Here is a 12,658-nt window from a genome sequence, read left to right as displayed (position 1 = left end):
TCATCATTCAGAACATTATCATCTAGAAGCCACCAATAAGGACATTACCATATATGTCACCATCAAGGAGGGTAGTATCACCCCTACGTCACCAATGAGGACATTATCATGAGGATATCATTACCCATGCCCTCAATTGAGGACATCATCATCTGATGTCCAGGAATGAGGACATTATTACCTGGGGGTCACCATTCAGAACATTATCATCTAGAGGCCACCAATGAGTACATTATCACCTAGAGGTCACAATTAAGAGTATTATCATCTAGGGTCTACACTTGAGGACATTATCAATATCACCACTAGGCCACCAATGAGGACATTATCATATATTTGTCACCAATGAGAATATTATCTACCCCCCAGGTCACTCTTGAAGATATCATTATCTGTGTCATCAATTGAGGATATTGTCATCTGGTGTCCAGCAATGAGGACATTATCACCTGGGGGTAACCATTCAGAACATTATGATCTAGGAGCCACCCTTAAGGACATTATTACATTTGTGTTGTCAGCAGTGTTATTATCACCCCTAGACCACCCATGAAGACATTATCACATTAGGAAATTATCACCAAGAGGACACCCTTCAGGAGGTCATTATCATCCATGGGCAAACATTGAAGAAATTATCTCAGATGTGCTTCCAATGAGGACATTATTATTCCTATGTCACCCTAAAGGACATCATTAGTCCTGCACCACAATTGAGGACATTATCATCATCTAGTAGGTACCAGATAAGGTCACATTTGAGAACATCGTCCTGGGGCACATCACATGTGTGCCACCAATGATGGCATTAGCACCCCTAAGCCAACAATGAAGACATTACTTTGTTATCACCAATGAAGACGTCATCATCCATGCGCCACCAATGAGAACATTATAACCCACAGGCCACTAATGTGAACATTAATTATTATTATTATTATTATTTATTTTTATTATTTGGAACACTGTATTAATCCTTGGGGGCGGGGGGGGGATTGTCTTTTCGTACGACCAATTTTCAGGTTAAGGGCCCAATGGAGTAGGATCCCTTCTGGCAATAACACAATTATCACCCATTGACCAGGACATTATTACCTAGAGGTCAGCTTTAAGGACATTATTGTTAAGAGACCACCATTGAGGACATTGTCACCCATGCACCACCAGTAAGGACATTATTACCTAGGGGGTCACCAATGACAACATTATTATGCAGATGCTACCAATTAGGACATTATCATACAGGGTCCACCCACCAGGACATTATCACCCAGAGAGCCATCCTCGAGGACATTATTTATAATCAAGAAGGACAGGGTTACCCAGGGCCACTATGTATTTTCTAAACTTTGTAGATGTTTGCCGTGATCTTCACTGTTCATTTCACCTTCATTTCACATCAGCTCTGAAACCAAGTCAAGCAAGTTGGCTCTGTTCCGACAGATTACTGAAACCAAGTCCACCATCCAACACACACACAAACCACACACAGACCCCACCCCCCTTGGCATATGGTCACCATAGAGGACAATGTGGGGGTCCTCATCCACTAAATCCGATACGAATGAAACACAAGTAAACCCATGGTCCGCGACACACATGGCCAGGACTCTGACCGGCCCACCGGATGCTCAAACCGACACATAAACTTCACACACAATGGTCGTTCAAGCACAGATGGCTTTGATTTTCACCCCCTACCTCACACCATTCGAGATTCTAGTGATTTTTGTTCTTCACGTTCACTACTTTTGCATTGTTTAATTTCAAAACAGAGCCTTCGACTTTCCGACACTTACAGTTTTTTCATCAAATCATTTAGAGAAAACTGTTATCAATACACATCCCGTCCACACAAGCCAAATACAAGTCATTTCCATGGTTTTCTGCCCAACACCTCATCACCCATTTTGTGATCCAAAAGCTTTGGGTTTGTAGGAGAGGATCCTACAAGGACACACCGACTGTTTTGTCCTGTGTGACAAATAGGGGGCACTGTCGTCCCCTTGAACCCTCAGACCAGACGCCAGACACCAGATAAAAGTCCAATAATTGACTTTATTACAATAATCAAATGCACAAAGCACACAATACTCATATAAATCACAATACAACAATAATAATAATAATCAATAATCCTCCTCTCCCAGATGCGTTGTTCCCTTCTTCCCAACTCAGCTCGCCCGTCTGGGATCTCCCACAGTCTTTTATAGTCCATGTCCCAGAAGTTCTTCTGATCCCTCAGGTCATGTGATTACCCAGCACTGCCGGGTCAGGTGAAAATTCATTTTCTTTGTCAGCCCGGAAGCACTTTATTTCTTCCGTCCTTGTGACATGAAAATACTTCTGAGCTATATGGAAAATAAATGTCTCTGTGCCTCCCTGCAGCGTCCCCTGGCAGCCCAGAAGTTATCCAGCAGGGCTGTGCACTGAAACTACATAGTCCATGATGCCCTGCTGGAATACGGGGCATCTCCATGCTGCAGGGAGGGCTCCCTCTGGTGGCCTGGGTGTATTGGCCAAGATGAATGGCCAGCCATAGTCTACACCTGCTAGTGGCCCTTTTAACATCTACTTAGACCATCATAAACTGCCACTAAGCTCAAACTCTTACTACAGAGTCCGGACTGATGGCTATTGTAATTCAATGTGCCCCCCTTTGTTTTCACATCTGTAATTACAGGCGAGTAGATAAGATTCAAAGAACAGGCAGGAGAGAAATGGCTACACATTTATTAAACATTTTCATAATGCATAGTGCCATAAACAAAAGCAAAATAATGCGTGGACACCAGTCAACCTGGTACATCCCAGACAAACCTTGAAAATGAAATTCCAGCTACTGAGGGACCCCTCAGGTGACATTTTGTGATTCACTCTCTTTATGCAGCATTACTTTAATCTGGGGGTGGTAGTACACAAAATATACAAAAGTACCCAAAAGATATCCAGATATATTCTTCAATATAATTTAACATACACCATACCATCCTCTAATCATGAGTAAGGTGACCGGGGGGCAGCAAGCATAAGGGCACAAGGCAAGAAAAGTCCCTGGACAGAATGCCAGTCCACCACAGGGTCAACATTCTCGCATGCAACTACACACCAAACACACACACTTGAACCAATGCAGTGTTGCAAATCCACCTAATCTGCATGTCTTTTTTACTGAGGAAGCCCCTCGGAGATGAGGGAAGAACATGCCGGCTCCATGCAGGAAAGACTCAGCGGGGCAAGGCAGCGTCGGTGCCACCTAATGTAACATCATTGTGAAATATCAGAAACAAATCTATTCGCCTTCATAAACTGGAAAAAAATTCCAAATACATTGAGGACAAGACATGTAATACTGTGCCGTGAAAAAGTATTCACCCCCCCTTCCCCGATTTCGCCCGTGGTTGCTCATTCATAACACGGAACGGTTTCTGACACTCCAAACCAATTTAGAAAAATACAAAATAACAACCTGAATGCATAGTTTGTAAATTACTATTTGATTAATTGACACCAATATCACCCATGTGAAAAAGTAATTGCCCCCCACCAACCCAAATGTAATACTGTACTTGGCTTTGCCACCTTTAGCAGCCATAACTGCAATTAAACGCATCCTGGTGGAGAAATTGTAGCCCACTCTCCTCTACAGAATTGTTGGGGGGGTTTCAACTATGAATTATCCATTTAAGTTCCCACTACAACATGTCAATGGGATTCAAGTCAGGACTTTGACTAGGCCAGTCCAAAACCTTTTATTTATTTGTTTGTTTTCATCCATTCAGAGGTGGACTTTCCCTTGTACTTCAGAACCTTGTCCTGCTGCATAGCCCAGTTGTGCTTCTTCTTCAGATCACAGTCTGATGTCTGGACATTCTTCGTCAGTACTTTCCGGCAGAGAGTTGGATTCACGCGTCCCTCAGTTACAGCCCCAAAGCAGCAAAGGGTCCCTCACACCATCACACTATGACCACCATGTTTGACTGTAGGAAGATGTGTTTGTTTCATGTCAGACCTAGTCTTCCACACTGTCCCACGTTTGAGTCACTGGTCCCAAACATTTTTAGCAGTTCATCAAGGTGCTTTTTGGCAAATTTTGGAAGAGCCATTTTACGGGGTGATTCTATTGGGCGGGGGTCCCGAGTTTTGATGTATTACTGTCTTGATAACGAAGCCATCAAAACAAAATAAAAGATCACAGTATTCCTGTATACGTGTACCTGAACATTGTTGACTGATTTGTGAATGAACTCGGTGACCGTAAGATCGGTGACGGTTATTTACAAAAAGATGGGGCAACCTGTTATACGTCTTCTTGCGGCATGGCACAAATTGAATCATCTTTTGGCAATCGGGTAATTTCAAAGGGACTTTGGCCACCTTGATCCCTCTGTATCTGTCACCTTCAGATTTCGTCTTTTGGGCAGGAAGGACTGAAAGCAAAAGTGTACAAGAACAAGCCTCGTACCCTAGAACAATTACAGCAAAGCACTGAACGGGATACTGCTGCCATCACCCCTACAGTGCTTGCAGATACCTTTGCCAATATGGAGTTGCCGTGTCGATCTGTGTTTGCAAGAAGACGGCAGCCATGTCCGACACTGAATGAGATTGGATCGGATAGATAGATAGATAGATAGATAGATAGATAGATAGATAGATAGATAGATAGATAGATAGATAGATAGATAGATAGAATACTTTTTTAATCCCAAGGTGAAATCCACATACTCCAGCAGCAGCATACCTTGTTAAGATGAAGACCACTAGAGACTGAAGAGGAATCTGAGGCAGGTCTGCACTCACTCAGACTTGAAGGGACATATCTTCATCAACTTCTGCATACTTACGTAAGCATCTTTCAATAAACCCCTTTTCAAATATATTTCCTATTTGTTGCTACTGCTGATTTTATTAATTTTGCTTTAGTAAGACTGATTTAAATGGGTTGATTGGGTCACGGTCTAGTGTTCAGTGTGAGTGATTACCCTTATTCCCACAGGAGTTACTGGCTGAAGAGGAGATGCCTCGGATATAATGTTGCACAGCGAGTGGGCACTGCTTTGGTAAAGTGAAGACAACCGTTTGGCCTTCTGACAGCAAGTCTCTTTGAATGAAGCAGCTGTCCACATGAAGATAAAGCTGTACATGTGAGGCACTGTAAGGCAGCTACTGTATATTAAAGTACAAGTCAATTTCCGCCATACACACAAATCACAGTGTAAAGAACTGGCAAGAGGATGATGAAGATCAGTCCATCCAACTCAAAATGTACACATATCATGGGATATTTTAATAACAATGACCCTCCGCATAATTAAACATAACAATATTAAGACACAAGGTGACAATGTAACAACTGATACATAGACATTTTTTATAAAGGTAAAAGTAATTTTGGCCTGGCGAAGACAAAATAGGAAAATGTGATTTTTTTTTAACTTTTTCACAAAACAATGAACAGTCGTGGAATGTGTAATCAATGGCCTGAAGGACTGTGATTCCTGATACTGGTATTCTGCCCATCACCAAAAGAGAATGATGAAGCTATGGCTACAATTTTTAAGTGGGGAGAAAAAGTGACGTCTATGTCTGGAGTGAACATCTCCATCTGTATTTGTATGCACGTTGTCATGACAGAAGTGAAAATCACCTGCGAGCCGTGACTTCCTTTTTGCCAGTATGGAGTCTTATATGTCTCTGAAGATTGCTAATTTGTGAGAATCGTTTGCCACATTCAGAACAGGAATATGGCCTCTCTCCTGTGTGAATCCTTATATGTGTCTGAAGGGTGCTGACTTCAGAAAATCGTTTACCACATTCAGAACAAGCATGAGGCTTTTCTCCGGTGTGAACTTTCATATGTCTCTGAAGATTACTTATGCGGGAGAATCGTTTTCCACATTCGGAACAGGCATGGGGTTTCTCTCCTGTGTGAATCCGTGTGTGAATCTGAAGATTGCTTACACATGAGAATTGCTTGCTGCATTCTGAACAGCAATACAAATTTTCTCCTGAGTGGATTCGCATGTGTGCTTGAAGACTGCTTATTTCTGAGAATTCTTTACCACACTCTGAACAACAGTGCAACTCTGCTCCCATGTGAAGTTTCATGTGAACCTGAAGATTGTTCAGGCGCAAGAATCGTTTACCACACTCCGAACAGCAATGTGGTCTTTCCCCAGTGTGAATTCTCATATGTCTCTTAAGATAAGTCATGCGTGAGAATCGCTTGCTACATTCAGAACAGCAATGGGGCTTCTCTCTCGATCCAGTGTGAATTCTGCTGTGCTGCTGGAGATTGCTTCGATGTGAGAATCGTTTTCCACACTCAGAACAGTTATATGGCCTCTCTCCAGTGTGAATACTCATGTGAATTTGCAGGTTGCTTATTTGTGAGAATCGTTTACCACATTCAGAACAGCAATGTGGCCTCTCACCAGTATGAATTCTCATATGCCTATGAAGGTTACTCATTTCTGAGAAACGTTTTCCACATTCAGAGCAGCAATGTGGCTTTTCTCCAGTGTGAATTTTCATGTGAATCTGGAGATGGCTTATTTGAGAGAATCGTTTGCCACAAACAATACAGCAATATGGCTTCTCTCCCGTGTGAATTCTTGTGTGTCGGTGAAGATCCCCGAGGGATGAAAATTGTTTGCCACATTCAGAACAGCAATATGGCTTTTCCCCCGTGTGAATCCACACGTGTGTCTGAAGACTGCTTACTTCTGAGAACCGTTTACCACATTCAAAGCAGCAATGTGGTTTTTCTCCAGTATGAATTCTGACATGTCTCTGAAGACTGTTTCTACGTGGGAACTGCTTACCACATTCAGTGCAGGAAAATGGTTTTTCTCCAGTGTGGATTCTCATGTGCAACTGAAGGTTGCTTAGACATGAGAACAATTTTCCACATTCAGAGCAGCTCTGTGGATTCTCCCCTGGATGAAGTTTCATGTGTCTCTGAAGACTATTATTGCACAAGAAGTGTTTCCCACATTCAGAACAACAATATGGCTTCTCTCCAGTGTGAATTTTTGTATGTCTCTGAAGGTCCCGAAGGTAGGAGAATCGTTTCCCACATTCAGTACAGCAGTGCCGCTTATCTCCAGCGTGAATTCTTGTCTGCCTGAGAAGACTGTCTTTACTCCGCTTTTGAAAATGGTCTGTACTTGAGTAGGCACTGCAGTCTGAAAAGATTGAGCCCTTTGTTTCTTGGACTAGTGTTGGTTTTGCCTGATTTTCTGGATGAAGGCCCAGCATAAATAAAGATATGGGGCAGCTACTACTCTCTTGAAAACCTGAATCGAGACAAAAGGAAAAGTAAAAACTTTTGTAAAATCACATTGTGCATGAAACTGCAGTCATCAACCAGAAATAAGCAAAAGTTTCTTGGTTTTCTACATGTGGATGGATTAATGGACACTTCAAAGTCCACACTACAGTATGGTTAACATAGCAATGAGGAGAACAAATCACATTTGAAACAAGAAAGGAAAAAAAGAAGGCAAATCCTAATGAAACAACATTCAAGTCCAACCCTAGAGAAAGAACAGGAGAACCAAGAGCATGGGCAAAAATAGAAAGAAGAAACAAAGGATATCTGATAAAAATGCTTATTCTAAAAATTAAATTACTTACATCTTATCATATAAAAAATGTTTTGTGAACAAGTCCTCTAAGTGAGAATGTGATGTTTTCCAGTTTCAAGTAGTACAGAACATCAGTTAACCACCGGTGGGCTGGGATTTTTCCAGTTAAGCAGTCTATGTGCTGGTAGTGTGGTGTCAGTCAGTTTGTCCTCCTCTCCATTTTAAGCCCACCCTGGAGTCCACCAAACACTGCAGAGGTTAATGTATGAGGAGTGATTGTGAGCCCAAGGCTGTCTGATGCGCATTCACAGGTTTCTGTCCAGAATGACATTAATGTGGTGCGCGCCTGAGACACACATGGCCCAGTGAGGCAGAAGCTCCATGGCAGGTTGGATCTTGCGATGGATATGTTTTAGATCATTTTAACTGAGATGGATCAAAGATTTTGAGCTCAATGACTGAATGCTTGGCACATATGGAGCTCGAGTGCATTTTATGGATGGTTCTCTTCCACTCTTTTTATGAGATATTAATTGGAAGATCTTTTTTTTTCCCACCATGCCCTTAGATCTTTGAATGACAGAGACTTTGAGATGTTTTTATGAGCTGTCCGAGTCTTCCCGACTGATGCGTTATTTCTTCTGGAATAGAAATGGGTGGGAGGTGGGCAGAATGGGGACAGTTAGTTTAAACAAAATTTCTAAATTGAAAGTGTTGGGAAAAATTGTGTTGCTGGGAAGCTGAATTTGAAGCACAATTGTTCACAAGATGCAAACAAGCAAAGTTTTATACTACCGGAATACTGGTATTACATTTTGTGTGACAAACATGCAAAAGAATAAGAAATCAGGGAGGGGGCAAATAGTTTTTCACACCACTGTATACACTGTGTGCACAATTATTAGGCAAGTTGTATTTTTGAGGATTAATTTTAATATGGAACAAACACAGTGCTATCAGTCAATCCAAAATGTTAATAAACCTGAAACCTGAATGTTTCACAACGGAAATGTGAGTGTGAACATCATCAGGGGAATACATATGTGCGCACAATTATTAGGCAACTATTAGTGTGCAGGTTTATTATGCAACTAAAGGAAAAATGAAAATTTTCCCATCTCACTTGTTTATTTTCATCTGTTATAGTGAGAATAATAAACAAACACCTCAAAATTTACAAATAAACATCTCTGACATTTCAAAAAAAATCAATCAATCAATCAATGACCAATATAGCCACCCTTCTTTCCAATAACAGTCATAAGCCTTTCCATTCATGGAGTCTGTCAGTTTCTTGATTTGTTGACGATCAGCTTTTTGTGGAGCAGTGACTACAGCCTCCCAGACACTCTTCAGAGAGGTGGATTGTTTTTCTCCCCCGTAAATCTAGCGTTTAAGAAGTGCCCACAAGTTCTCGATAGGGTTTAGGTCAGATGAGGAAGGGGGGCCATGTCATTATTCCTTCATCTTTAAGGCCTTTACTGGCTGGCCACGCAGTGGAGAACTTCGATGCAAGTGATGGAGCATTGGCCTGCATAAAAATCATGGTCGTCTTCCTGTATCACTGTTTGAAGAAAGTGTCTTCGAAAAACTGGCAGTAGGTTTGGGAGTTGATTTTGAGTTCATCTTCAATGCAAAAAGGTCCAACTAGCTCATCTTTAAAAATACCAGCTCATACCAGTACCCCACCTCCACGTTGGTGTGGAGCTCTGTGCCCATTACTGATCCACAGGTCCATCCATCTGGTCCATCAAGAGTCACTCTCATCTCATCGGTCCATAAAACCTTTGAAAAAATCTGTCTTCAGATATTTCTTGGCCCAGTTTTGACGTTTCAACTTCTGTTTCTTGTTCAGTGGTGGTTGGGTTTCAGCCCTCCTTACCTTGGCCATGTCTTTGAGCACTGAACACCTTGTACTTCTGGGCACTCCAGGTAGGTTGCAGCTCTGGAATATGAAAGTACTGGAGGATAATGGGTTCCTGGTAGCTTCACGTTTGATTCTTCTCAAATCTTTGGCAGCTAATTTGCGTCTTTTGTTCTCAACACGTTTCTTGCGACCCTGTTGACTATTTGCAACAAAATGTTTGATGGTTCTGTGATCACACACCAATATCTTAGCAATTCCAAAAGTGCTGCATCCCTCTGAAAGACTTTTTACAATTTTTGACTTTTCAGAGTCAGTTAAATCTCTTTTTTGGCCCATTTTGCCCGAGGAAAACTAGCTGCCTAATAATTCTGCACACCTTGATATAGGGTGTTGATCTCCTTAGGCCACACCCTCCCTCATTACACAAATACACATCACCTGACGTGCTTAAATCCAATAAGCATTCAAGTTAATACAGCTTGGAGTTGGAATATACGCATCAAAATTATGATATGGTCAAAATACTCACTTGCCTAATAATTGTGCACACAGTGTATATAAATATATCTATATCTCTCTATATATCTATATCTATATGTATATGTATATATACTGTATATATATAGGTATACACGCATTTAGAAACAAACATGGATGGGTCAAAGAATAAAGTTAGGAGATTTTATTATTATTATTATTATTATTATTATTATTGCATTCATTTAGGGAAAAGATTGAGCGAAGGTCTGTCAGTGTACTCAATAGAAATAGCACAAAAAAGTCCGTCTTTTGGGGAACAAGTTAAGCCACAGAGAGTTGTAATGTGTGCAGATTCGGCTTCACTGTTAGAGTCCAAAATCCAGCTGGCATGATTTCCTACTAGACGCTTATTTTAGGTCATGTGCTTTGACATAAATGGGCAAGGTGGTCGATTTTGTCGGCTACCCGCACACACTGGTGTTTATAGGAAGTAAAAGGCAGGCAATCGTGCTAAAAAGGCAATTAAAAGGCCAAAAGGTGGACATAGCGATTATAATGGGAAAGGAGGAAGTGAAGTCTGTTATAAGAATAACGGGGATTAGAAAATGGCAGGAGATCAAGGTAGATAGATAGATAGATAGATAGATAGATAGATAGATAGATAGATAGATAGATAGATAGATAGATAGATAGATAGATAGATAGATACTTTATTTATACTCCAGCAGCAACAGCATACTGATAAAAAACAATATTAAATTAAAGAGTGATAACAATGAAGGTATAACAGACAATAACTTTGTATAATGTTAGCATTTACTCCCCCAGGTGGAATTGAAGAGTCGCATAGTGTGGGGGACTAACAATCTCCTCAGTCTGTCACTGAAGCTTCTTCTCTGTCTGGAGATGATTCTGTTCAGTGGATGTAGTGGATTCTTCATGATTGACAGGAGTCTGCTCAGTGCCCGTCGCTCTGCCACGGATGTCAAACAAAAGAGCCTGCCTTCCTCACCAGTTTTTCCAGGCATGAGGCGCCCCTCTTCTTTATGCTGCCTCCCCAGCACACCACCGTGTTGAAGAAGGCACTCGCCACAACCGTCTGGTAGAACATCTGCGGTATCTTATTGCAGATGTTGAAGAACGCCAGCCTTCTAAGGAAGTATAGTCAGCTCTGACCTTTCTTACACAGAGCATCAGTAATTGGCAGTCCAGTCCAATTTGTCATCTAGCTGCACTCCCAGGTATTTATAGGTCTGTACCCTCTGCACACAGTCACCTCTGATGATCACAGGGTCCATGAGGGGCCTGGGCCTCCTAAAATCCACCACCAGCTCCTTGTTCTTGCTGTTGTTCAGGTGTAAGTGGTTTGAGTCGCACCATTTAACAAAGTCTTTGATTAGGTTCCTGTACTCCTCCTCCTGCCCACCCCTGATGCAGCCCACAATAGCAGTGTCATCAGCGAACTTTTGCAGGTGGCAGGACTCCGAATCATATTGGAAGTCTGATGTATGTTGGCTGAACAGGACCGGTGAAAGTACAGTCCCCATGCGGCGCTCCTGTGTTGCTGACCACAATGTCAGACCTGCAGTTCCCAAGACGCACATACTGAAGTCTGTCTATAAGATGGTCCACGATCCATGCCACCAAGTGTGAATCAACTCCAATCCCTGTCAGCTTGTCCCGAAGGAGCAGAGGTTGGATGGTGTTGAAGGCGCTAGAGAAGTCCAGAAGCATAATTCTTACTGTACCACTGCCTCTGTCCAAGTGGGAGAGGAAACAGAAAACGAAACAGAAAGGAGGATGTATGGCTGACAAGGCTAACTCTTGGACACACTGCTTTAAATTCATGATTAGCACTCATGGTGGAAGCACGACAACAGTTTGCGTGAAATGTGTATGTTACTAAAAAACGATAGACCGCGTGATGATGCCTTGTTTCAAATACAGTAAAAAATGTTTAGGAAAATAATGAAAAATACAAAACGGATTTGGAGTGAGAGAGGGGTTCAAGAAGTAAAAAACAAAGTAAATAAATGTTATGCGGAAATTTCCCTTATAATGAAAACAAAGAGGGACAAGTTGCAGAATCTGAATTGGCAATTTTTGTCTCACACTCTGGTAGAGTAGGTAACGGTAATGCAATTTCAAATGGGAAGTGGACTGCCATGAACGCGAAGGAGAATAAGAAATATTAAATAATAATACTAATAATTTTAATAATAACAACTAATGAACCTGCTTGAAATTGCACTGTTTAAGCAGAACAGCTTTCAGACGCGCCCTAGCTGCCGTTTTGTGGTCTTTGCTGCCATCTAACGGACAAAATTAAACAGCGCATTACAGAGAGTTTTATTTCTAAATTTAGATGGGTTTCCGTTTTTGCGCCAGCATTCGAATAAATGCATACATGGTGGCGCAGTGGTAGCGCTGCTGCCTCGCATTAAGGAGACCTGGGTTCGCTTCCCTGCGTGGAGTTTGCATGTTCTCGCCGTGTCTGCGTGGGTTTCCTCCCACAGTCCAAAGACATGCAGGATAGGTGCATTGGCGATCCTAAATTGTCCCTAGTATGTGGTGTGTGTGTCCTACGGTGGGTTGGCGCCCAGCCCGGGATTTGTTCCTGCCTTGCGCCCTGTGCTGGCTGGGATTGGCTCCAGCAGACCCCCGTGACCCTAGGATATAGAGGGTTGAAAAACGACATACATACACACATTAAAAAGAG

General features: G+C 42.0%; 1 protein-coding gene across 3 annotated transcripts in view; it reads right to left on the bottom strand.

Annotated features, from left to right (window-relative positions):
- Nucleotides 1-2,910: 2,910 nt before the first annotated feature.
- The window catches only part of LOC120528121 (gastrula zinc finger protein XlCGF57.1-like), a 38,023-nt gene continuing 28,275 nt past the window's right edge, over nucleotides 2,911-12,658 (bottom strand). For 2 of the 3 annotated variants that reach the window (XM_039752163.1, XM_039752164.1), the window contains exon 3: nucleotides 2,911-7,301. In XM_039752163.1, the coding sequence (XP_039608097.1) occupies nucleotides 5,647-7,301 (1,655 nt within the window). In that variant the 3' untranslated portion in view covers nucleotides 2,911-5,646. Of the gene's footprint in view, nucleotides 7,302-7,641; nucleotides 8,458-12,658 lie in introns of those variants that run through there. The other variant, XM_039752165.1, reaches the window with a different exon arrangement.

Source organism: Polypterus senegalus, chromosome 4 (genome assembly GCF_016835505.1).
Source record: "Polypterus senegalus isolate Bchr_013 chromosome 4, ASM1683550v1, whole genome shotgun sequence".
Lineage (NCBI taxonomy): Eukaryota > Metazoa > Chordata > Cladistia > Polypteriformes > Polypteridae > Polypterus > Polypterus senegalus.
The sequence above is the reverse complement of the archived record's forward strand: the minus strand, read 5'-3'. Positions and strand labels throughout refer to the sequence as shown.